Source organism: Telopea speciosissima, chromosome 8, assembly GCF_018873765.1.
Source record: "Telopea speciosissima isolate NSW1024214 ecotype Mountain lineage chromosome 8, Tspe_v1, whole genome shotgun sequence".
NCBI lineage: Eukaryota > Viridiplantae > Streptophyta > Magnoliopsida > Proteales > Proteaceae > Telopea > Telopea speciosissima.
In genome coordinates this window covers 17371038-17398251 of record NC_057923.1, presented here as the reverse complement: position 1 = coordinate 17398251, position 27214 = coordinate 17371038, and the positions used below count along the sequence as shown (strand labels likewise).

General features: G+C 37.0%; 1 protein-coding gene across 5 annotated transcripts in view; it reads right to left on the bottom strand.

The window, feature by feature from the left end:
• Positions 1–11564, bottom strand: part of LOC122638266 (plant intracellular Ras-group-related LRR protein 7) — a 40447-nt gene extending 28883 nt beyond the window's left edge. For 4 of the 5 annotated variants that reach the window (XM_043831143.1, XM_043831142.1, XM_043831144.1 and 1 more), the window contains exons 1-3: positions 11290–11564; positions 5589–5658; positions 1175–1221 (exon numbers count right to left, since the gene is read on the bottom strand). In XM_043831143.1, coding sequence (XP_043687078.1) covers positions 1175–1221; positions 5589–5658; positions 11290–11388 — 216 coding nt within the window. In that variant the 5' untranslated portion in view covers positions 11389–11564. The remainder of the gene's footprint in view (positions 1–1174; positions 1222–5588; positions 5659–11289) is intronic. The other variant, XM_043831146.1, reaches the window with a different exon arrangement.
• Positions 11565–27214: the final 15650 nt, after the last annotated feature.

The following is a 27214-nucleotide window of genomic DNA, read 5'->3' as shown; positions in this document are numbered from 1 at the left end:
TACACGGCCTGACATAGCTAATGTCATGAGCTTGGTAAGCCAATTTATGCATAATCCTTATTCCTCTCATATGGAGGCAGTTCTTCGCATTCTTAGATACTTGAAGTCTGCTCCAGGAAAAGGAATACTTATCTCCCAATGGTCATCTAAAGGTTGAAGCTTACACTGATGTTGATTGGGCTGGCTCTACCGATAGAAAATCCATCTCTGGATATTGCTCTTTTGTGGGTGGAAATCTTGTCATGTGGCGTAGCAAGAAGCAGAATGTTGTGGAAAGGTCCAGTGCTGAAGAAGAGTTCCGTGCCATGGCACACGGAATCTGTGAATTATTATGGCTTAGAGGATTGTTGCAAGATATTGGGGTTGCTGTCCATCTTCCTATGATGCTATATTGTGATAATAAGGCTGCTATTAGCATTGCTCACAACCCTGTCCAGCACGATCGTACTAAACATGTGGAGGTTGACAGACATTTCATCAAGGAGAAGCTTGAAGCCGGACTCACCTGTGTTCCCTTTGTGAAGTCTACTGATCAATTAGCCAATGTGTTCACTAAGGGGTTGAGTGGCAAACTATTTCATCCTATTCTAGTCAAGTTGGGCATGTGTGACATATATGCACCCACTTAAGGGGAAGTGTTAGAATGTAAGGGACAGAATACTGTGGGGTATTCTTGTCATTATCTATATTTTATGCTTTGTATTGATTCTATTATAGAGTTGGTTATGTGTTAGGGACAATTCTGTCCATATACTTGTGATTATTGATTATAAATACAAAGCTTGGGATCAGTCTTTGATCATCCAAGCACTATGCTCTACTTCAGGTCTGCTAACAAAAACTGATACTCATTCCTTGGATATTAAGAAGGGTAAACAGGAAAAAATCTATAGATCAGCTGATCAGCTGGTGGTTGAGAATCAAGTTATGGTACAGATAATTTAATGTTTTGATTTGGGGAATCTCAGTCACCAGTCAAATGGGGGGGGGGATCCAAGACTCCTAAGGCCTTGCCCATAGTGCATGTGTACCATGCATTCATTTCAAAGCAGAATGGTGCATTGTTCCCATCTTTCCTTTTCTGATGTAATAATTCCTTGCAAGACTACAGATGCATGAATTATAAATTTGTCAAATTCTTATTCACCAAAATTTTTTTTTGTCAAATTCTTACCAGGCGCTGCATGTTGATCAATTTGCTGATGCCCATTGGAATGTCAACTGTAGAAGCACAGTATTAGCTTCACAAAGATCATGATTAACAAAACCAAATCAATGTTAAAGAGAAGTAGAAAACAACAGTTTATTTTCCAATCCAATGGCCAAGGCAAAAATATGCACTCCCATCCATTCTTCCAACAAGGTAATTTTTGTTGCATATCAAACTTATGAACAGCCTCTCCGTGAAGCGAGGGTAAGGCTGCGTATATTATGACACTCCCCAAACCCCGCAATGGCGGGAGCCTTATGCAATGGGTACGCCATTTTTTATCAAACTTATGAACAGAGAAGTTATTTACCTTCTGATGCAGGAGCAATCCTTTGGACCGTCCCAAACCTGTTGGGGGACCCATATGAAGACAAACCGGGTATAATTGGGTTTTGGGGTTTAGTATGATATTTAGTTATTTATTTAGGTTTATTATTGGTATTTTCTCTTGTAATCTTTAACTTTGAACAGGCTACTTATTAGTGGTAGAGTCCTTTGGGAGTCCGTATTTCCTCTTTAAATACAAGGTTGTAATCTACACAATATTTAGTTTGGATTAAATTGAATTTGAAGAATGGGATTACCTGCGGGTTACCATTGTGAGTGTGTGCTCTCTCTCCTCCCTCCTCGTTTCTGATCTTCTCTTTAAACCTCTCTCATCCCTCCCTCTCTTTACTTCTCCTTCATTATTATTCTACTCTCTTTCTTCATTTAATGTTCCTTGTATTTCTATCACAGTTTGCACTTTCCTATATCTACTGCCAGGTTCAGTTTCAGATACTTAATATTATTTTCCTGCTTGATATCTTGGGTGCTTGCTGAATCAATTCAATAGGCCTAAGGCTTGGGAATCTCTCCCCAAAATCTCGTTTGGTTTGGAGTCCTATTGAGGAAGATATCTCACTTGAACTGATTCTGGTTTACCGCTGGAGAAGACAACTCTTCCTTCCTCGTGATTCCTTCTCCCTTTAACTTATTTGGTATTTATTGCTTTATTACCAAATATATCCTTTCTTTTACCTTTTATTCCCTCATGTCCCATACTTTTATTTTGCTTCCAAGTTTACCCTTTTCCCATCATATGCACTATTCCACTTTAGTTTATTTTCCTTGTTAGCTCGAGTCCCATTATTTACAACTCTGCCATCCACTTTGACTATTTGAGTTTGTGTATTATTTGGATGGGGCCATAAGCGATCTAAGTCGGGTTTCGGAACCCTGGATCCGCATTAATTGGTACTAGAACCAAAGTCCTTTAATCTGAATGATGTTTGACCCTGAAATTATAACTTTTGTGGAGAGGCTTAAGAAGATCTTTTGATGATAGTTTGTTGGAACTCTGATCGGAATCTTGGGATCTTTGATCAGGTTTTCAAGAGCATGCTGATACTAACACCTCCTATGATAAGGTGTCAAGCATGATAGAAGGTTCAGGATACGGATCAGTGGTAATAGAAAAGGTGGACAACGAAAGTAATGATCAAGAGGAACAGAATGATCCGATAAAGGTTGTAGTTGAAGAATTGATCGACGGTTTGATTTCAGTTGTGAAACCCCATGATTAGATTCCCATCGAAGAGATGTTGCTTGCTAACAACCATCAGAAGATCGTGAGATGCTCTGGATCATCGCCCCATCAAAGCGATGTTTGTGAATGCCGATGAAGTGGTGCTGATCCTCTCCTTTTATAAAACTCGTGGTCGAGTTTTTCTCAACACTGGGGGAGTTGATACAGGAGCAATCCTTCGGCCCAGCCCAAACCCGTTGGGGGACCCATATGAAGATGAACCATGTCTAATTGGGTTTTTGGGTACCTGCGGATATTTAGTTATTTATTTATTTAGTTTATTATTGGGATTTTCTCTTGTAATCTTTTACTTTGAATAGGCTACTTATTAGTGGTAGAGTCCTTTCTATGTTTTAATAGGCTAAATAAATATAGAGTTGATATAGGATTTAATTTCAGTTTTAAAGTTCACTTAGGAGTCTTTATTTCCTCTTTTAAGTACATGGTTGCAACCTACACAATATTTAGATTTTGGATTGAAATGAATTTGAAGAAAGGGATTACCTGCGGGTTACCATTGTGAGTGTGTGCTCTCTCTCGTTTCTGATCTTCTCTCTAAACCTCTATCATCCCCCTCTTTACTTCTCCCGCTTCAATATTATTCTACTCCCTTTCTTCCTTTAGTGCTCCTTGTATTTCTATCACAGTTTGCACCTTCCTATATCTACCGCCAGGTTCAGTTTCAGCTATTAAATATTATTTTCCTGCTTGATAACTTGGGTGATGCTGAATCGATTCAATAGGCCTAAGGCTTGGGAATCTCTCCCCAAAATCTCGTTTGGTTTGGAGTCCTATTAAGGAAGATATCTCACTTGAACTGATTCTGGTTTACCACTGGAGAAGAAGTCTCAAGGAAGAAGACGACTCTTCCTTCCTCACGATTCCTTTTCCCTTTAACTTAATTGGTATTTATTGCTTTATTACCAAATATACCCTTTCTTTTACCATTTATTCCCTCATGTTCCATACTTTTATTTTACTTCCAAGTTTACCCTTTTCCCATCATACGCACTATTCCACTTTATTTTGTTTCCCTTGTTAGCTTGAGTCCCACTATTTACATTCTGCCATCCACTTTTTTTTTAGTGAATAAATAATTCATTACCAAAAAGGGAGAGCAGGAAAAAAAGGGGGGGGAGGTATACAAGACAAGGCCCTAGGAGGGGCCTGAAGAAAGAAGAAGAGAAATAGATAAACCCCAGGTAACAACAATATGCCTGTTCCTTGGGGAGTCAACAATAAAACGATGAGGTAACAAGTGTAACCTGAGCTAACATAAAAAATAAAAAAAAAGATGGCATTCCAAATCATGTCAGGAGAGTGGGAGTTGGAAGTCCATCTTAAAGATTGCGCTCCATCCAAATGTGAGAAATAGTAGCACCGAAAAACAAGCTTGCCGACCACATCACAGATAGTACTACCGGAGAACGCCATATCCATCCAAAGCCACTCCCTGTTGAAGGGGAGGGGTCTGCTACGGCGGGGGGCCAGAAGGAGGATTAGGTTTTTTTCCAAACTAAATAGGCAACAAGGCAAGAGAAAAAGAGATGGTCAATGTCCTCAAAGCCATTCCAACAAAAGGTACATGAAGGGGAAACAAAAAGGTGGTGGTGAAGAAGGAAATCTCGGGTAGGAAGGATTTGGGTAAAGACTCTCCAGACAGTGAAACTGTGATGGGGGGATGTGACCTTTAAACCACACCAAATTGTGCCAAGGGATAAGGGGGCCACTATGTCTAACAAAGTTTCAAGTCGATCTAGAGCTGAAAAGGCCATTAGGGGATGGAAGCCAAAGGGACAAGTCAGAGGTGGAGGGATACGGGGGGAGGGAGGCCCAGACCGGGGAGAGGCTCGAGAGGGGAAAGAGAGGGGGACCAAGAGCCATGGGAGATAATTGTACAGACCTTAGCGGATTTTGGAATACCCGAGGAGTAGACCGAGCTGGCACCAACAACTGGAAGGAAAACTCCAAGGGGATGCCAGTGGTCAAGCCAGAGGGAGGTAGAATTCCCATCAGCAATCTTGGAAATGGTAGCTCGAAGGACAAGGGGGCGAAGATGGAGGATTTTGCGCCAGACCCAGGAAGAATCAGCAGGAATCAGAGCTGTTCAGATTGACTCAGATTTAAGAAGGTAGGAATAGACCCAATTGACCCAGATGGAGTCGTGCTTAGTAGAGATTTTCCAGAGTAACTTGAGAATACCAATGATATTAGAAATATGGATTCTGCGGATGCCAAGACTGCCCTCTTTTTTGGGGAGACATGAATTTCCAACTGAGGGGGTGGAGAAATTTGGACCATTCTTTACCTTTCCAGAGGAAAGCGCATAAAAGAGATTCCAAGGCCTTGATGGTAGACTTTGGAAGCATATAAATGCCACACCAAAAATTGTAGGAAGATTGGAGGACTGATTTGATTAGCTCCACCCTCCCTGAAATTTGGAACATTCTCTGTCATCTACTTTGACTATTTGAGTTTGTGTATTATTCAGTGGGCCCATAAGCAATCCAAGTCGGGTTTCGGAACCCCGGATCCGCATTACCTTCACAAAGAAAGAACCCTCTCAGATTCAATTTCCATTTCCAGTAGTTTAGAGAGGATGGCTAATGGTGTAAACAACCTCATATGATTGAGTACAGATATTTAAATTTCTGCAAAACTGCACCCATCCACCCAAGAAATTTTATGAATTTTATTTTTATACTCACACACAAGGGAGTGGTCCACATCAATTTGGCAATTAATGATGTCTCATTTTCCGGAAGCAAAAATCTAGCGATCTAAAACAGTTTTAGAGAGAGAGAGAGAGACCTATTTTATTGTGTGTTAAATCCAAAGTTCGTATAGATTTCTCCAAGTCAAGAACTTCATCCGGCAACGTCTGTGCAAACAAAAGTGTTGCAGTTGGCTTAGTTAGCTTACTAACAAATAGATAAGTTATTTAAAAAATTTTTAAAAAAAAATAATAATAATAATAATAAAACAAAATTGAAATCAAGTTCATCTTCTCTGTCACAGTGAGAAGTTGTATAAAATGAAAACACCATGTTGGCAGTCTCATAGTGAAAAATAAATTCAACCATGCTTTAGCTACTTACCATGAACAACCAAACAAATCCTTCTCTCCAAAATTTCATGAACAAATCATATTCTTCACAATTCAAATTCCATAAATAACATCTTTAAAACAAATTAAAGACAATGCCTATATCCATGAAAGAAGGATAAACAAATGAAAGCAAACAAACCCCAAATATGAGGAGAGTAACCCCCCATTAATTAGCACTCAGATACCCTAGAATATATGTCAATTTAAACATAGCTAGCCCACCAAGAGATGAGCATCGAAAAGTACTCTCTTTTTTCCAGAAAATGTGATTTTCCCTCAGACAACCAATATTTTCAACCAAAAGTTCAAAGAAAGTTATTCTCATTATCACATCTCTTAAATTTTTACCACTTAAAATTCGAAGTATCCTTACACTAGTAGAAAATGAAATTATGTTTCCCTGACAAAAAATCCAAGATGACTAAATGCCAAATAATCGAAACCATAACCATGCCAATCACTACTAATCATAATTACAACTTAGCTTTTGAATCTAAGATCTAAAATTCTAAATCATAGTTCCAAGAAGCTTGGTATACAGTGGAGAAACTGTTGCTTTTCACTTCTAACTAATTTCAAGTCACTATTTTTTATTGTGCCTAGTTCTTGTTTTCCCTTCTCACTTCAGAAACTGTGATCTAAACTACATAAATTGGTGAAAGTTAACATCATTATATCTAACAAATTTCATGTGTGCATTTTAATATCTGTGATATGATCAAGGTTATAAGTATCAGTATCGGTGTCCGTATCTGTCTCGGCTGATACCGATACAGATCGAGTGGTATCAGGCTGTATCGGGCCAATTTCCACTTTTGGGGCCAATACATCCCCATCTGTGTCGGTATTGAGCAGCCAATATGCCAATACGATACCAATACTTAGAACCATGGATACTATTACTAAATCGAACTCCACCCACAACTATAATGAGATACCTTGAATAGGGATACTAATTTACACATAAAACTGCCAGGGTTGCATTTGTATATCTTGACTAACCAGCAGCAAAACCACGAGCCAAGTGGAAGTAACAATCCATGTGGCTTCTCATCAAATTCAATTATGCAATGCAACTCAACCCAACCCAATATTGATTAAAATTTTATACAACAACAACTACTCAGTCGTATCCACTAAATGGGGTCGTCTACATGGATCCTTGCCCTCCAACCAGAGCTATTTGAGGTCATACTTGATACAAGGCCTAAGGTATGCATGTCTTTCCTCACCACTCCTCCTAGGGTCATTTTAGGTTTTCCCTTGGCTTAGTTCCACCTCAAACGACTTTTTCATAGCTTATCATGTATTGGAGCTACTGCCAAATCAGCTCTAATATGATCATTCCTTACCATATCCTTCCTAGTTTTGCCACACATCCATCTCAACATCCTCATCACCGCTATACTGGGTTTATTTGCATGATGCTTTTTAACTACCCAACATTCCATACCATACATCATAGCCAGTCGTATGACTGTCCTATAAAATTTTCATTTAAGTTTTAAAGGAATACGTCGATCACACAACACTTAGGACACACCTCTCCACTTCATCCATCCTTTTTAATTCTATGTGAAACATCATCCTCTGTATCACCTTCTTTATTTATGATTGAGCTCAGATACCTAAAATAATCACTTTGTGGAATCTCCATCTCATCATTTCACTACCTCATTATCCCTTCTAGTGCAACTAAAGTTACACACCATATACTCCGTCTTTGTTCTGCCCATCTTAAAACCTTTTGATTCCAAGGTCGATCTCCAAAACTCCAACTTGGCGTTAATCTCTGCTTTTGTCTCATCCACCAAAACAATATAATTAGGAAAAAACATACACCAAGGAACCTCATTGTGAGTCTCTCTGGTTAAATCTTTCATTATAAGTGCAAACAAATAAGGGCTTAAAGCTGATCCTTGATGTAACCCAATTGTAATTGGGAATTCACTACCCCCAAAGTTCTTACACTAGTCACCACACCGCCATATATAGCTTTAATTATAATTATATCCACATATTTACTTGAAACACTTCTCTTCTCTAGTACTTGCCAAATTAACTCTCTAGGGACTCTGTCATAATATTTTTCTATGTAAATAAAGACCACGTGGAGATCCTTCTTGCAATCTCTAAATCCTTTCATAAGTCTCCAAAGTAAGTAAATAGCTTCTGTCATGGATCTTCCTGGCATAAAACCAAATGGTTTTCTGTAATAATAGTTTCTTATCTCAAGTAGGTTTCAATAAGCCTCTCTAGTAATTCCATAGTATGAATCATTAGTTTTATTCCTCTATAGTTATTGTAAATCTGAATATTATCTTTACTTTTGAAAATCAGAACTTGATGTAGATAAGTCTCCTAGAGGACTTATTTTAGTGGAAATAAGCCTTGGATTGGGTTATGTATGCAATGGGCCTATTATTCTACGTGTTTACTTTGTATTGGCCAATTTAATGAGCCTAAAATATGGGTAGAAAGTAGGAAAACGGGATTTACTTCATTAGTTTAGTTAGAGTCTTGTTTTGAATTTGTTTCTTTCATTATTTTAGTTTTCTAGTCAGTTTATGTTACCTTATTAGTTAAGGATTGTGTTAGGCCTTTCCTTTTAGTGTTTGAGTCTGTTTTTGAGTCTTCTATGTAAGTTTATAACGGGCTACAACCTTGTATACGAATTTGATTAATGAGATTGAGAAACATAGCTTTGCGCTTTGCTCTGTGAGAGAGTATGGTGAGATGCCATTGGTGTCTGGTGAGAGGCCATGGGTGAGAGACCCAGGAGAGAGTGGGAATACTTGATCCAATCCTATCATTATTCTCTATTTTCTATTTTCTTCTTTGTTTCTATTTCAGTTGATTTCATTGTCTGATCTGCTACAAGTTCTTCAATTGTTGCCCAGTTTTTTGAAGACCAAATCAACATTAAACTTTTCAAGAAGATCCTGCCTGGGGCCAAGTCCTTCGTGATCCAGCTCTGCATTATTTGGTGTCAGAGCCATTGAAGGATGGCAGACAGAGACTTTCCACTGAAGTCAAATTCGACATCTCTACCAAACTCGAGGACGAGTTTTTTTCAAGATGGGGAGAACTGATGTAGATTCCAGCCCAATATTATTGTGGGATTCAACTGTTGTGGGAGGCAGCTTGGTCTGATGATGTGGCAAGTTTTTGTTGGTTCGATGGAGCATCTCTATCAAACTTGTGGATGAGTTTTTTTTTTAAGTAGGGGAGAACTGATGCAAATAAGTCTCCTAGAGGGCTTATTTAGTGGAAATAAGCCTTGAATTGTGTTATATATGTAATGGGCCTTTGATTCTATGTGTTTACTTTGTAATTGGCCTAAAATATGGGTAGAAAGTAGGAAAACGGGATTTACTTCATTAGTTTAGTTAGAGTCCTGTTTTGAGTCTGTTTCTTTCATTGTTTAGTTTCCTTGTCAGTTTATGTTACCTTATTAGTTAAGGATTATGTTAGGCCTTTCCCTTTTAGTGTTTAAGTCTGTTCTTGAGTCTTCTATATAAGTTTATAAGGGGCTACAACCTTGTACACGAATTTGATTAATGAGATAGAGAAACATAGCTTTGTGTTTTGCTCTGTGAGAGTGTGGTGAGATGCCATTAGTGAGAGGCCGTGGGTGAGAGAATCAGGAGAGAGCGGGATACTCGATCCAATCTTATCCTTATTCTCTATTTTCTATTTTCTTCTTTGTTTCTATTTCAATTGATTTCATTTTGTGATCTGCTACAAGTTCTTCAATTGTTGCCCAGTTTTTTGAAGACCAAATTAGCATTAAACTTTGTTCAAGAAGATCCTCCCTGGGGCTAGGTCCTTCGTGATCCAGCTTTACATTACACAATGCTTCTCCTCCATTCATATGGCATTTTCTTTGTGCTCATAATCTTAAACAACTTGGTTAGCCAAGATAAATCACAGATTCCTAAGCTCTTCCACACTTCTATTGGGACCTCATCTGGGCCTAATGCCTTGCCTACGTTCATTCTCCTTAAAGCATCTTTGGGGTTAAATGAGCACATAAACAAAATAAATAAAATACTTGTAAATTCAAATCTGTTGGTTCATAGGTTTTCCATAATACAGACATTCTCTCCAGAAATTGATATTACACATTGCATGTGTGTGTGCCAGTGATCAGGGTGGAGAGAGGAGGCACATATCAAGAGAACAATGCACGCATGTGAATGGTAGCACAAACAATTGAATCAGAATGATGACAAGCAGAAACATTATCCCTTTGGACAGGTAAGCAGTTATAGTCATAGGCTTAAATGTCAAAAGGCAAAACAAGTAGAATCTATATGAGTGAGGGAGAGAGAACATGGATGCTACAGTGGCAATGTAGGAGCATTGACAGTTCGTCTGTCATCTTTTTCCCCTTTTTTTCCCATTTTACCTTAATTTTTATATCTTCATAATGTAGGATCCTTTACTACATCACTTCCCCCAACTATCTGGTGTACAAAAAACATACAAAAAGAGTAACAAAAAACTCAACTCAGCTAAGCCAGATCCTATCTACTTCATATCAAATATACAAGCTGTGTTCATCAGTTCTCACTATTTAAAGCTATACCTGCTGTTAACTGATTAATACTCACATCTGTTCTGATCACTTTAACCAAGGTCATATGTGGCCTTTCTCTTGACGTTCTATCACTTCCAATTTGAACAACATTGCTCCTTCTTACTGGTGAATTCATTGGCCTTCTTTGTCCATGGCCAAACCATCTGAGTTGTCTGTATTGTGGAAAACCTATGAATTCCCCCCCTTGGGGGCCCCTTGTTTTCCTTTCTTTCATTGGTAATGAATTCTTTTATTCACCCAAAAAAAAACATCCTCATCTTAAATCACACCCATTTGACATAAATGTTTTTTTTTTGTCGTTGCCCATCATTCAGTTTCATGCAACATTGGTTGCTTCAATCTGTCTAATAAAACTTATTTACTAGTAAGAAATATGTTGATTACCGAACATTCCAAAAGCTCCTCTCCGTTTGATTCTTGCCACTCTAATTCTATGAGCAACATCCTCTTCAATCTCTCCATCTTTATTTGTTCACTGTAAAAGAAACGGTTATTCCAAGGTATCTCTTGATCATCAATCTTAGCCTCACCCTTCTTTCATTTCGACTCATATTTTCTACTAAAATTGCATTCATGTGTACTGTTTTAATGTCGCTTTTATCAAAACCTTTTGACTCCAACGAAGCCCGCCATAATTTCGGTTCTAACTCACTCCAATTGTAAAAATTTATTTCTCCGATCTAAGTACTTAAATTAAAAAAAAAAAAAAAAAATCAGAGATGAACAACGAAAAACAATAACAAACACATACTAATCCATAGAGAAAGAGAGAGAGAGAGGAGAAGGAAAAGCGGAGCAACCTTCAGTTTGGAGTCTCTAAGAGCGACGATGCCAGTGGCTCGCCATCGGGCGATCCGATTCGCGCTCGAATCAGCACTTTTACTGTTACAGCATCCCATCCTCAAACCCCTTCCTTAAATCCAATTCAATAAACGATCAATCAGATTGAGAGCTCCATTCGATCTCCTGAAACCATGAAATTCAGGAGAACGAAACAGCTATTTATTACGGACTGGATATTTGAATTGGAGGAAGGAGGAAGAAGGGTGTTATGGTTTGGAGTTCAGACTGGAAGAAATTTCAGAGTCGTCGTTACAAGACGAACAAGGGGGCAGTGGGCGTTACGCTCCGCTTTTGCTGCGCTGTAATATGCAATTGCTTACGTGGGAAATTTATAAATAAAATAAGATTGTAATTAAAATGAAACGGATTGGACATTTGGACGAAACACGAAAGCTCGGAGGGGTAGATTGGGTACAAACCACGGACTCTGTGTTGGCGTTTCTAGGTACTTCGGTACGTGTAAGTATATAATTAGGCCACGTGTTCACAAAAAGAAAAGAGAACGCTACCTCCCTTGTATTTGAAAAAAGTAAAATAAAAAGAGGTCGGTTCCTTTGCCCATTCCATACCAACAAGTGAACGTACATGTGAGAGTCAACCACCTGCAATTTTTATCCTCTAACGCATCATGCGGTGGCTGCAGAGGCCATGTGCATCATGTGGGGCCTGTTGTGCCACATGGCCTTTGCAACATCACACAATGCGTTACAACACCGTGTTGTAACAGGAGAGAATAACGATTCCAACCACCTGTCCTATTTTTACCATTTGTGAGAGGGAGAAGGGGTATTTATGAAAATAAAATTAAAATATGATTGGCTCTCACATATACGTTCACCTGTTGGTACGTGGAGATGATTCATTCTCAATAAAAATTGGGGGCCAGCGATCTATGTCTGTTCATGTAATGTCTGCACTAACATGGGGGCCAATGACAATGCACACAGGGGATCTCCTCTGTATGAATGGGGATTTTTTATTTCATTGGGGATTGAATGGTAAATTCACGCAACCTATGTTTGGACATAAGAACCACACGATTGTTTAGCTTTCTTTTTCTCATAAAATTACATCTAAAAAGCACTATTGTTAAATATGATAAGAATTAAATAGTTTATACAATCATGTTGGATAATGATTATCAAAGTTTTCATTTTAGGTTTAAAATTTTTCACTTACCTTTCCTTACAACCAAATGGAGCCGAAAGTATATTACCATTATTCTACATAGAACAACGTAACAATGGTGACATAATACTCTTGATCGTTAAGAAAACTTACAAAAAAAACTCCCTAAATATAATGAATAAAAAAAAATATACCTTTGATTTTACTCTAAATTGGGATAAAAAAGACATTCTCAGCTCAAGATGTGCAGTTTCAAATTCTGTAGGATTTTCCCACAATTAAGACTTCTATGAGAATTGGCAAGTAACCCAAGAGAGGATGAATTGAGTGCTACAAAATGAAATGCTAAAATAAAAATTTGTTAACAAAATCAACCGATGAATGCAATTGTTGTAAGGAAACTATTGATTCAAAATTAAGAGAAAGGGGAAAGATATAATGAAGAGCACTAAGAGTTAGAGTAATTTAGTATTTTGTCTACATCCACTATCAAGTGATATTCATACATTTAACTTTCCACTAATGATCAATTTCCAAATAATATTGATCAAACCTTCTGATAATTGTTTTCCAAATGTTATATAAATACTCGTATATAGTTATATGCAGTTTTCCTCATAGCTCACTGTAAAACATTAAACCCAAGTGTATCGGCTCACACCCAAACCTTACAACAATGGAGATATTCTATCTCCAACTACAACTCTCTTTAAAGAATGTTTAGTTGTTTTCACTCAAGATGCAAAGCCTCTTATAAGCAAAAGGACCGAGTTTTCCTCGACCCTAGTTCCTCCATCGTGGCATGAGAGAGGGCATCAAGAAGGTATTTTGGGAAAATACTAAAACCCTACAGGGGTTTGTGAACCCTAGGATGGTGGGTGAACTTTCCTCTATGGGGTGGAGGAAAACTTTCTCCTAAGCAAAATATACAAAACTAAAATCTCAAAAATATAGAATGGAAGTTAAAGCACAAATGTGATTCTCATAAAGCTTTAAACCAAGACTAAATGATGTGCAAGTTGTGTGACAGAGTCTTTTAGAAATATATCTCAGTCTCCTACTTATAGGCCAAGCAAACACCTTCAAAAACAAATTAGAGCTAATTTAGGAGTAACTCCGACACATGCCAATCACTACTAATCATAATTATAACTTAGCAACAATCCACAAGAAGCAACCACAAGACAAGATATACGTGGTTCACCAATTAAACTATGTCCACGGAGCAAATGGCTACTTGGATCCAAATCTAGCCAAAGTATAATGCACAATACAAGTTTAGTAGCACCTACTACTAGGAGCACCGACCCCCTAAGCTTATGTAGCACCCACTACAAGGAAGAACCAATCCCCAAGTTTATGTAGTACCCACCATGGAAGAAGAATTCGACCGAAACCTGTCGAAACCACCGAGTTAACTCGGTTTCGCAGGTTTCTGATACGAGTTGAGGGGTGATTTTAAAAAATCCAGGGTTTCGATCAAAATTTGATGGTTGCGACCAATTTCGACCGAGATGTTGGTAATTACGCAAGTTTTGACACTTATGCCCATCGAAACGTGGGAAAACCTGGCTCGAAACCAGTATAGATACTTAAGTATGCCAGTAACCAAGCCAGAACCCAGGACAAACACTTATTTATGCTTAATATCATTTAAGTAAATGTTTTCATTTACTTAAGATATTATTCATAAATAAGCAAATACTCCCTTATTTGAATCCAATAAAAATAGTTAAAAAATCAAATTCTAAAAGTAAAAAAAATCAACCCCCTAGTTCAAGAACAACAATTGAATTTTCGACTGTAGGTGCAATTTTCAATTTGTCAAATCTAAAAATTCCATAAACTTAATGTGGTAAAACATTGCTAAAACCCAAAAGTGCGGTAAAATATTCATTTGTTTTGATGTCCAAAAAAATATTTTTCATTCAGAGGATTTTGACAATATTTGCGCACACCAAAATAAGCTTGACTGGTACATAACTCCTTCTATATAAATCAGATTTAAGCACTCTTGGACTTGTAGGAAAGCTATCAAAACAAAGGTTTCTAACAAATCAAAGATTGCTTAAATCCGAGTTATATTGAAGGTGTTATGTTTCGGTCAAACCTTATTCGATACCATGTCCAAGAACAATATACAGTATCAAATTTGGATCACAACTACAAGTATTATTTTTAGTGTTCTTTATGTGAAACTAATGCATGGATTGGATTTAAAACGTAAAAAATAGGCAGCACAACAATAATCAGGGCAAAAAAATAACTTTTGGGCCTCGAAACCAAGGTTCGAGTTAACCTGGAGAAAGTTTCAGGTTTCGACTGAGATATGGTCGAAACTGAGACGAACTCAATTTTTGGCTGGTCGAAACCCGAGTTTTAGAACCTTGGTACCCACTGCAAAGGAGCACCAACCCCTCCATCAAGCACTCACTTGATAGCTTATAAGAGTACAATCAATATGGCATACAAAATGTCCCCAATGAAAGCACAAAAATGATTGAGGCATTTTACCAAACACCTTCCTTCAGTCAAGCACACGCACGCACACACACACACACATTGTCTATTTGCGGATTCTTTCCCATGGTCATTCACAAAAAATGATGGTCCCACACATGTATTTTTATTTTATTTTATTTATATGTTTTAAAAATATGGGGTCCACTTGGATGATACTTTTTCAGACCACTAATTAGTGGCAGTGTGTCGATTCCTTCCCACACTACCAGTGGCAAAACTTTTCCTTAATTACTTTACCCTTCTTGTTTATTTAAATACCCTTTCTTTCTTATTGTACTTTTTCTCATTTTTTTCTATTTTTTAGAGATTCATAGTACCCTTAATCTTAATTTTTATAATAAATAAAATTTTCCTTTCAATTAAGGAAAACTCTAAACTTACCTTAGAGTCTCTCCCTCTCTTTCACATTCTCACTGCTCTCTCTCCTTCATACCATCTTATCTCATCATTATCTTTCTCTCTCTTTTTTTCTTTTTTTTTTTCAATTATTCTTAAATCTTTGGTACCTTTTATTTATTTATTTCATGAAATATTTTTCCCTCTTCTTTGTTTAAATACCATCTCACACGAGATTTTCTCTTATTTGGTTACCAAAAGTTTCTCTCTTTTTCTTGGGTCGAGTATCATATTCTTCCTTGATTCTCTCTTCTTCTCTCACTCACTCTCTAAATTCCCTCCCGTGACTCTTTCCTTCCGTAGATCGCCATCACCACCGCCGTGTCTCCATTGCTCTCTCCCCAATCTCTGTAAAATGGTACTCTCTCTCTATCTCTTCCCCACCATCTCCAGGATCTTGATTGCAACCATCTTCGGTGACATCCCCTATAGAAAATTATCACCACCACCCCGGCTCCACTACCCTTTAACCTCTGCAGGTTGGGACTTGGGGTTAGCCTTTAATTTCACTCCCTGCCCTTTCAGCACTATGGATTAGAACATGCCATTAGACATCAGTGGAGATTGCAGAACAACGTCATATACTGTTGTCTTTATTTGGAACAGATACTATTACCAAAGTTATGGCAAAGATGCTTCAAGCTAACGACCTATCCTTTCTCTTTATTTGATTGTGTTTAAATCACTCGAATAAGGCCTCACTCAAGCCTTATTATGGAGCTTTGGCTAATCAACCAATGGCGTCCCCGCGTGGCCGGTTTCTTCCTCTACCTATCGATTCTCGTCGCGAGCTTCGGTCCAAACCTTCAACAACCGATGGTTTCCCCTTTTCCATCTGACTGCAGGTTGTCTACTTCTCTTCTCCATCTCAAATCTCATGTACCATCTTTCTCACTCTCTTTCTCTACTTCTTCAATGTTGACCTGTGATTTGGGTTTTCTTTTCATCTTTTATTTTTATGGCCTTTTGATTTGGGATTTTTCTTCTCTCTCGTTAGTCATGCTTCTTCTTTTTCGGTGGTTGCTGTATAAATATTTTACCTACACCTACTACTTCAGTGACTCGGTTGACCTTTCCTAGACGGCTCTCTTAAATTTCACTATCCTTGTTGTGTGAAGCTTGAACCAGAACAGAGAGAGGCGAGCAACAAGGACCCACTACCACCAACCGTCACTTCTCCGGCATTGTATTACTCCAACAATAAGGTATGTGTTTTAATTTTTTGTGAGCATTTTCCAAATGCTAAGCTTCTTTACTTTCTTAGCTACACCTAAATGTGAATACAATCTACATGCGTAGTGTCTTAGAATTTCGTTATGTATCATTATTCAAAATCATTCCCACAAGCACTCATCAATTACATTAGTACCCTATTGTTTAATTCCCCAAAAGCACTCATTAAATACATTAGTACTCATTAATGTTTTTCTTAGGATTACTTCTTTTATATGTAATATGTACAATGTAGCGTTTCTTTGAAGTAGCTGTTCATAGAATAATATGTTACTTCACCATTCATTTTTAAAAGGTAAATGCTACAGGATGAGAGGGTTCAAATCAAAGGAATTTGCTTCTCAAGTGTTTAATTGAAAATGTATGAATAGAATTCCTTTCATTATTAATGTATAGATTTTCATAGGAAACTAAGTCCTTGTCTTCGAAGGATCTGAGCTTAGCATTTGGATTCCTATTATTTTTTTCATTTTTTCATCTACATGAACATTACTAAGAAAAGTATCTCAATGTTTTTTTTTTTTATTAGTTGGACAATACAGTAAGATTGGGATTCAATATGTCTGAAACTGTGAAGGGAAAATTGAGCGTGGGGCCAGAATTCTTCAAGGAGGTGGGATGGAGAAGGTATTCAAACAGTTTTTCAGTGCTACAGAAGGATAGAAGCTATTGAAGGCCTCACAATGCTATTTATCAACAACATTTGATCCTATTGCAGGGCTCCTCTCTATCTCCACTGAGAAAGTTGCCTTTTGCATTGAGAGGTCTCTTACATTTTCTTCTTCAACTGGAAGTTGATTGAAACACCTTATAAGGTAATTCACACACTCTTTTCTTTTTGTTTGGCTATGGTTTAACTGATGGCAACAAAAAATAAAATTTTCTTCATTTTCAATTAGATACTTCAAAAGGACTACACAAAACATTCCCTCAATTAGTTATTTCAAAAGGATTACACAAAACATTCCCTTATAATTTTTTTTTTCTTTTTTTTGGGGAAAGAAAACTTTCCCTTCGATAATAGTAACATTGGGGCAATTTCTCGGCAGGTTTTGATTCCACTAAAGAAGATAAAGACGGTGCACCAAAGTGAAAAATATAAAGAAGGCAGCCTAGAAGTACATACAAATGGTTATGATGGATGATTTTGAGTTTGGTTTATGAGATTTCTAAATTATCAGTGTTGAAGTATTTCGAGCACATAGCAGGAAGGCCAATGTGGATTAGAATATTTCATTATTCTGATCGAGATTCCCTCCTATGTGTCTCTCTCTTCTATTTGTTTTTTATAATTAGAAAATCTTTCTATGTTTGAAAAAGCTTCTTAATTCCCTTTCTCCACAATTTTCCTCCCTCATATTTCTTTCTCCCCGAGCATATGATCATATGGTCACACGTGCATATTTGCTAGTATATATATACATATGATATGTCAGTGTAAGCCGGGTTGGATGACTTTGAAACTTGACATATCTAAAGTCGTTAACATGATAGAGTGGGGTTACCTTGGAGATATTTTGAGTTTCTTACGTTCAATCATCAGTGGTGTGATATGGTGAGTTATCTACTTTTCACTTGTTCTTACTCTATTAAATTGCGAATTAGTAGTTTTGTAATCTTAGAGTCATCCAGAGATATACTCTAGGGATTTCCATTAAACTCTCTTCTTATTTATTATGGTTGTGAAAAGGCCTCTCTAGACTTCTCCAAGTCCATCTTGAACTTAACATGTTTAAGGGTATTAAAGTAGGCCGCTCTACTCTTAAAAGAACTGACTTTTTGTTTGTTGGTGATGCACTTATTATCGTATGTCGCGCTTCTGAGAGTAATACCCAGTCTCTTCATTTAATTTTAAATATATTCCAACATTTATTTGGGTAACAAATTAATTTTTCAAAGAGTAGCATACATTTCAGTAAAGGTAGTCCAAATAATGTTAGGAGCAATATTATTAGAATTTTTGGTGTTTCCCGTATGGCTGACGACTCTCCTTGCCTTGGAACCCCACCAGTCCCAAAAAAATGAATAATGTGATCTAGAATATTGTTCTTTTTATGGTTCGGAATAATATTGGTCTTTGAAAATCTTCATTACTCTCCCATGTTGGGAATTTTGTCTTGGTAAAATCTGTTGTTAGTTCAATCCCCATTCACTGGATGTTTGTTTTCCCTTTCCCTACTTCTGTTTATTCTTAGCTGGACTCCTTAATTGCTATATTTTGGAAGGGTATGGTGGATATGTATAAATGTTGGAATCCTATTTCTTGGAATGTATTGTACCTTCCTAAAAGTGTGGGGGTTTGGTTTTCGAAGTTGTTATCTCCATAATAAAGCTCTTTTAGTCAAACTTGCTTGGAGGATTTTAAATAATCCTCACGAGCCATGGGTTCAACTTATTAAAGCTAAATATTTCCCTACTTCCTCTTTGTTGGATATTGATGTTTCCAAACAGAAAAATTCACTTATTTGGATTGGTCTGTGTAATGTTATTCCTATTGTCAAGCAATTGGTTTGTGGTGTGGTTATCTATTCATTTACCTTTTCTATTTGGATTGAACTATGGATTCCCACGTTATCGGGTTTTCATGCTCTATTCATTTATAGATTTGCCATTAACTTCTCTTGTGTTAACGAATTAATGTTTGATAACAGTTGGAATGTGGATCTTGTGCATTATCGTTCCCCCATTTACATTGCTAATGCAATTTGTTTGACTCCCATCCATTCCACCCGTCAATCGTGTAAATTTATTTATCTCTATTTGATGGATATTTTGACATTTGATTGTGTCTATCAAACAAATTTAATTGGATTAAATTACTTTTTTATTTTTTCATTATGTGCTTGTTATAATTGTTATGTTTTTGTGCAATAGCCCAATTATATCATTATTTGTTTTCAACTATAGACGTACATTTCTACTACCAAAAAAAAAAAAAACTGTGACTATAAGGTACATCCACTTTAACATGTTGAACACTATCCATAAAAATTTTCGAATGGTTCATCGCCAATTGTGTTTGGCAACAAGAATTTCTGGTAATTACCTTTTTGTCATACCTAAGAGGCACTTATCGTTACATTTGTGTTGTGTGCATCTGTGGTGTGCTAATGGTTGATATCTGCCGATAGGAATGACTATACACCGATAGCTTGGCGTACATGATATAAATGATGATGAGGATGACACTTAATAAGGTTTCCACTGCCTGTTTAGGGAAAACATCTAAAAGTGAGAGTTGTCTAACTGTGACTGGTTGAAATCCAAGGGCTGATAATTGTTTTGTAGAGAATTTTACAACAAGTGTTTTATTTTATTACTATATTAAAATAATGGGTTGTTTTTAACGTAAGAATGTGGGTTATATTTGGAAAAGTAACAAATTAGTGAAAAGACCATTACATAATATGAAATAAAACAAATACCTATCAATTAGGTAGGACATTTCATTTTTTTAATTAGAATCTCCAATTTATATTGTAAAATGACATTTTACCAAAAAAAAAAATGTAAAATGACATTTTAAAAGGATATTTTGGCCATTTAACAAGACACATGCCTTACCCGTCTGTCGTTTCAAACAAGATGATCGTATCCCAAATTCTTCGCGCTCTCTCTCTTCTCTTTCCTCTTTCTAGTGTGAGCTGTCCTTAGCAGGTCGAAGAATCAAAGGATCATACGATAAATCCCAAGGTCTTGGCTCTCTCCTCTCTGCTCTTCTGATTCTTACATCGATGAATCAGAAAAAGTGGCCAAGTTTTTTATCTGCTCAAATAAAAAAATCAGAAGAAGCGCCCATGGTCTTCGCTCTGCCGCCTTTCTTTCCTCTCTCTCTGGTGCTACGATAACACTCTCAATCACTCTCTGACCTGCTCATATCGAAGAATCAGAGGATGCGAGCCGCATTCCCAAGGTTCTGATTTAGGTAATCCTCCATTGCCATTGTTAAATTTAATGTTTCAGTAAGAAATTTCTTAGAGTTCCTCTGTATTACCTCTGGTTTTAGAGTGCTTAGTCAGTTTGGGGGTTTTCTCGGGAGTACAAATTTGGGTTTTACTCCCTCTGTCTCTGCAACTACCATATTTACCTCGTGCTCCCAATATTTTTATGTCCATTTTTTCTCTGGTGAATATGGAACTCAGAGATAAGAATTAAGCTTTATCTAGGGTTTTTGATAGCTTTGTATCTGTTACAGACAAGAATTCACTACTCATGGTTACTACTTTATTGTTCTTTTTACGATTTATCTGCATTGATGTACCCTGATTTTCATTACAGTTTGGCAGTTGAACGTTGATGTTCTTCCTTTGAAGTTTTGGTTGTTTATATCAACAAACAGCTTGTTAGATCGCATCCATTCTCATTAGATGAGTTGTTTCTTAGCTTGGGGGTTTAGTTTTGATTTTCACTGGCTTCATTAAGTATTCCCTATGCTTTGAATCAAGAAAGACTTGAGATTGAGTGCCAAATTTATTTGAGAAAACATTTGTTTGCAGCTCTCTTTTAAATACACGTTTGTATAATTTGCTAGTTTATTTTTTAATCCTTTATAAGTTTAGCTGAAAACAAGCCTCTTTATTGAAAATTGGAGTTGAACGTGTGGTTTTTTTAAGTGTCTTTGATAATTTACAAGTACGTCATTTCATCCTAATGAGCGAGGCTTGTTTCTTCTATAAACTGTTTAATAGTATTGATCATGGAGGCGCATCTGAGAGAGCTGTTCAGATTGGTCACATCTCACATACTAAGGTTACCCACCCTCTATTAACATAACTTGTAAACCGGAAAGCTTTGTGAGGGTGGGCCTTGGTGCAATAGTAAAGGTTGCTCCATTGTGACCAAGTGGTCACGGGTTCGAGTCTAAAAACAACCTCTTTGCGAAAGCAGGGATAAGGCTGCGTACATATGACCCTCCCCAGACCCCACAGTAGCGGGAGCCTCGTGCAATGGGTAATACCCTTTATTTTTTTAAACCAAAAAGTTTTCTTTGGATTAGACTTAATAGTCCAAGAGGAAAGGGACATCAGGTTTCTTTTTGGAAGGGAGGAAGTTGGCGAGTGATTTTCTCTCAATAATTGAAAATGTGTTAGACACACAAAGGAAAAGAGGAAATACTTAGAGTGCATTTTACCGTAGTGTGAACAAAGGAAAAGAGGAAATATTTAGAGTGCACTTTAACGTAGTATGAACAAAGGAAAAGAGGAAATACTTAGAGTGCACTTCTCTTTAAAAGCATTTCATCGAAGTCTAGTTTAAACTTCAATCATAATTCCACCATTCCGAGATTCAGATTTTCCTTCCAATTCAAAGACTAAACAACTTAGATTAATTAGACACGAAGGCTGCCAAAAAGATGGTTGATGCAGTTCTTGGAGTTCTTCATAACATTAAGTCCCTACTGCAGAAGGAGTTTTGTTTTTGTATGGGGAGTTGATCGAGAGATGAGAAGGCCTAGAATAGTATTCCCCCAAATCATAGGAATCAACACAACTGATATAGCTCCTCAAATATTGATTGAACAGTTGATTTCAACAGCAACATATAAACCACAAGAAATAGGGCAGCAGCCTTTGTTTCCAACATTTGCAGCAATTAACTAGCACACCATGGTAGTAACATACACTACCAAAATCATCAACATAGCCAATAACTCAGATATGGTAGATCATCATTGCAGCGGTCTTCTTACGTGCAGATCAACATTGTAGCAAACAGAGCACTTAGAATCTCAAATTATCACCTTATTAAAATAGCACATGTTGTACCTTCCTTCCAAGTATATTGCTGCTCTTCTTTCAAATGGACTCTTGTGCAAAGAAGAATTCCATCATATCTCAGATATTCTAAAATCAGTCATTGCACACTGATGAATAGGTTTGTTGACAAGATTTACTAAGATAGATTCTTGAGTTATAATAAGCTAAATAATTGAAGACACCGAATCTGATACACCTCCTCTTTCACGATCAAGCTAACCAACCAAAACAACTGATGATCAAATCCGAAAACTGAAATTCATTTTGCAGAAATATAAAAACTCACACAGTGATGAACTCGTTCAGATTTACGTTGGTCAATCTTTGAACTATGCTGAACTCGATATGCACCAATATTTTCAGAAAATAATCCCTTGTAACAGCATCTCCGTTAACATGAGTGAAGCAGCAGTAACATCAGCCGAGAGTATCTTCTTCTGTCTTCAATCTATTCAAAAAGCACATTGAAGAACTCCATGGAACAAACGATTCAGCAGCAGTAACTCTCTTATTTCAGTTCTCTTGAACTACTATTCCCCTTTCTCAATCGGCTACCCAGGAGGTGAGCACACACTTCCGCTATAGATTTTTTTTTTTAACAGAGCTGTCAATCTCCTCTTACATGGTTCTGCAATTGGACAGCAAGAAAATCCCAAATCTGTCTATTTTTTTTAGATTCTCTTTTGGAATCCGCAAATAGAAGAGATTGTTTCCCTCTCGGATTCTAGCTCTTTGAATCTCTCGAACAATAAACAAGGTAACTCAAATCTAATTTTAATATTTTAATTCTTATATGGAATGTAAGAATCAAAACTAGAAAAGAGGACAAAGTGGAATGTTGAAACCAGCGAACGAGGGACTAACTCCATTCTAACTATTGATAACTCAGTCTGCAGAGGAGAGGACAAAGAAGAGATAATTAAACTATTGCTAGACAACGGTAACAACCCAAATTTCCTGGGTTATCCAATAATCGGAATTGGTGGTCTTGGGAAGACCACACTTACTCAACTAGTTTATAACAAGGAAAGATTGAAGAATCATTTTGAGACCAGATTTTGGGTCTGCATATCTGATGATTTTTATGTAAAAATGCTTACCAAAACTATCATAGAATCTGTGAGTAAAAATCCATGTCATTTAACGGACTTGGATCCAATGTTGAACCTCCTTTGTGAGATGTTCAGTAGGAGGAGATTATGAATGGATCATAATTTCCAGTATTATTAATGCAAGCCTCTTTTATCACAAAAAAAATAAAATAAAAATGCAAGCCTTTGTTGTAGCTTAGAGAGGAGGGAGTTCTAGTTCTCACTCTCGTTTGCTGTCCAATGCCTCTTTGAGGTAAGCCTAGGTTATAATTACCTTTATCCATTTATTGTATCTAAAGGGAATTGACAATTCTTATTAGAGAATGATAATAGTACATTAATTAATACTTTAGATGTTCTAATTTTTCATGTGGAGTTTCCCTATGTATGAGAGTTCATATCATGGTTAACCAAATCTACTCCCTTGTAATTTGTATGTTTATGTAGTTCCACCATATTTTTTTTTTTTTTGTTTGAATATAAAGTAAAAGTTTGAGTTACGTCTACATAATTTGTCAATCTGATTCACAACTCTCCCGAGTGTTAGGAAATGACATTTTTTTTATTAAAATCTCATTAATTGACATTTAAAATTACATTTTTGTCACTTACTGTTTGTATGATTGATAGGTGTTTCCAAGAAAACATTGTAACTACATACTGTTCATATGTATATGATGATTTGTTGGAAATTCTAAACTAATCTGGTATTTTATTGATGCTTTATATTTGTAGATGGAACAACTTTTTATTGAACGACCAATTTATGAAGAAGGGGAGGCTTTAGAATGTGGGAAACAAGATGTTGATGTTTCTAGATTTGGATCAGACAGTGATCAAGAATTGGATGACATTGTCACTGGGTTGGATGCGGTAGAGTACAATATAACTGAAGGTCAAGATTTCCCCAATTCTGAAGATGCATTTGAGCATTATGTGCGGTATGCAAAAGTTCATGGGTTTGCTGTTAGGAAATAATACACTTTTAATCGGGACTGGGGTGATAGAGGTGTATATAGTAAGGACTTTGTATGTTTTAGAGCTTGTAGTAGACAGAAGAAGGTAAATTCTAATGGAGATAGTGTTCATCCAACTAATGAAATAACACATAAAGATGATGATAATATGGGGGTAGTAATGACAATGATGCTTTGGGGAATCTGGTCAATGAAAATAATGGTTTTGAAAATCCCCAAAATTACCTGCAGAAGCAGAAGAATAGCAAACAGACATCTAAGAGAAGCAATTATCCTGCCAACATGAGTGTGAGAGAGGTAAAGGATGGTGATTTACGGGTTTGGAGGGTGTATCGATTCAACAATGAGCACAATCATGAGCTTTTGACCCAGAACGAAGTGCGTCATTTAGCTTCGTATTGTCATATATCAGAACAAATGAGAGATTGTTTGTTCACCCTTAGTGAAGCACGGTTTCTTGTTAGGCAATGATATTGATTTTAGAAAAGGAACTCAATGTTGGTGGAATTCCTTTTAACTCAAGGGATGCTTATAATTTCTTGCGGGTTGTCAAAACTATCAAGAAGAAGAATTATGCAGATAGACTTGTGCTTATTTGCAAGAGTTTTAAAGGAAAAAGACAATGACTTTCGGTATGAATATGTGATCGATGATGATAATCGATAGAAGCATATTGCTTGGTCACATTCGGCGTCTCTATATGTATATCAACATTATGGAGATGTCGTAGTGTTTGACACGACGTACAAGTTAAACATATACAAAATGCCAGTAGGTATTTAGATCTGTGTAACAAATCATGGTTCAAGTTGTGTTCTTGGTTGTTGTATGCTGGAAAATGAGACAATCGAGTCCTTCCATTGGACACTTAAGGTAAATGATCAAATTTTATCCTGTCAAATACTAATTTTTGGATTGTAGTTACTGTCCGAAGTATATTGTACTCTTATTTATTATTCTTACGGTATACATGTCTTTGTAAATTTTATGGGTGGAAAAACTCCTCAAACCATCATCACTGATCAAGATCGTGCCATATGGGATGCCATTCAGATTATTTTGCTTGGCACAAAGCATGTTTTGTGTATGTGGCACTTAGGTATGAAAATCCCAAGTTGGGTGGGTCCGAGGTTGGGTGCAAAGTTGAATGAGTTTCATGCTGTCTTCCACAAATTTAATAAGTTAGAAACTGTTGAGGAATTTGAAATTCAATGGCCTTGCATGCTTGAGAACTACGGTTTGAGTTCGAATAAGAGAATGGAGAACGTGTATAAAATCCGTAAACAGTGGGCTAAGCCATATTTGAAATCCTATTTTTTTTTTTTGTTGGGATGAGGAGATCTAATAGATGTGAATCAATGAACGCTGCTATTAAGAAATATGTTAAATCCCAAACGTTTTTACAAGACTTTATTGGACAAGTACTTATCAGCCTAGATTATTTTTACAATTGATTTTTATTATTACATATGAGATATGGTTATTTAGTTTACTTAATGTATAACAACTAATGTTGGTAGAGCTGTTGAATTGTTAGACCAAGTAGGAGAACATAAAACAGTTCAACAGAAGGTTAACGACATCAGGTTCTTAACCAAAGCTCCAATTGAAAATCAGGCAAGCAAAACCTTGAATCCGTATACTTTTGATCTATTCCAGAACCAACGATTAGAATCCTTCTAGTATTCATCTATCCTCACAGGGCCTGGTGTATGGCTGGTGAGACGACATGGAACATTAGTTGGGGTTTGTACTGTTATTCATTTGGAAGGATCTAACTTGATTTTTTGTACTTGTCTGGAATTTGAGTTTTGTGGTATTATTTGTTGCCATGCTCTTATTGTGTTCCTACGTAGCAATTGTTTTGAAATTCCAGATCAATATCTTCCACAGTGTGATTGTGCTAATGTACACACTGTAGTTTTTCAGCTCATTTTGAAGTAAGGAATCGGGCTCTGTTGCCCTAGCTTGTTGATCTTGCTCCTTCAGTAGGAGTAGGGGAGATGTAGTTGATCCCACAGTTGCAGAACTTGGGCCATTGTGGGGCAACGTGCTGGGTGGGATGGTACCACTGGTGGATGAAGCCATGCGGCCGGTTGAACGCCTTGGACTTGAATTGCTGCAGTTGCATGAGACATGGAAAGCATGCGCTGCATATACGATCTGAAAGTAAGCTATTAAGCGTTTGGTCAACTAGCTAAGAAGTCAAGCTTTCAAGTCCAATTGAAATGCCAGTTAGGAAGGCTCTTGGAAGGTTAGGAAGGACAGTAAGTAAGCTCCTCCTGCATACCTATAGTTGTAGCCGGATTGGCGGCATGAATCATGTGTAGCACTACCCCCTGTTCGAACTCCGAATTGGACCGGAAGGCCGACGTGAGAGGATAGATGCATTATAGTTAGCCATAATACAACTAATTAAAGTAGCTTGTATGACCGAAGATAGATTCACTGTTGCCATTGAATACATCAATAACAATATTACTATGTTGAAGGGAATGGCATGTGCAACCAATTTAGAGCCTGTGGATGATTATGAATTCCATCCAACAGTGGGTGGACCAGATGGTGTGATTGAAGAAGTTGAAATTGGCGACGAACATAAATATGTTGATAACCTACTTGATTGTCAAACTAAGAGAAGACCGAAAGAGAAAAGGGACAGGTCATGGTTTGAAAAGTCACAAATGAAGCCCAACACGAATTTAGTGAAAAAAATAGAAGACATGTGGATATTGGGGAGTGAGAGGTCACAATCAGCCATAATGTAGGCAGCCTTAC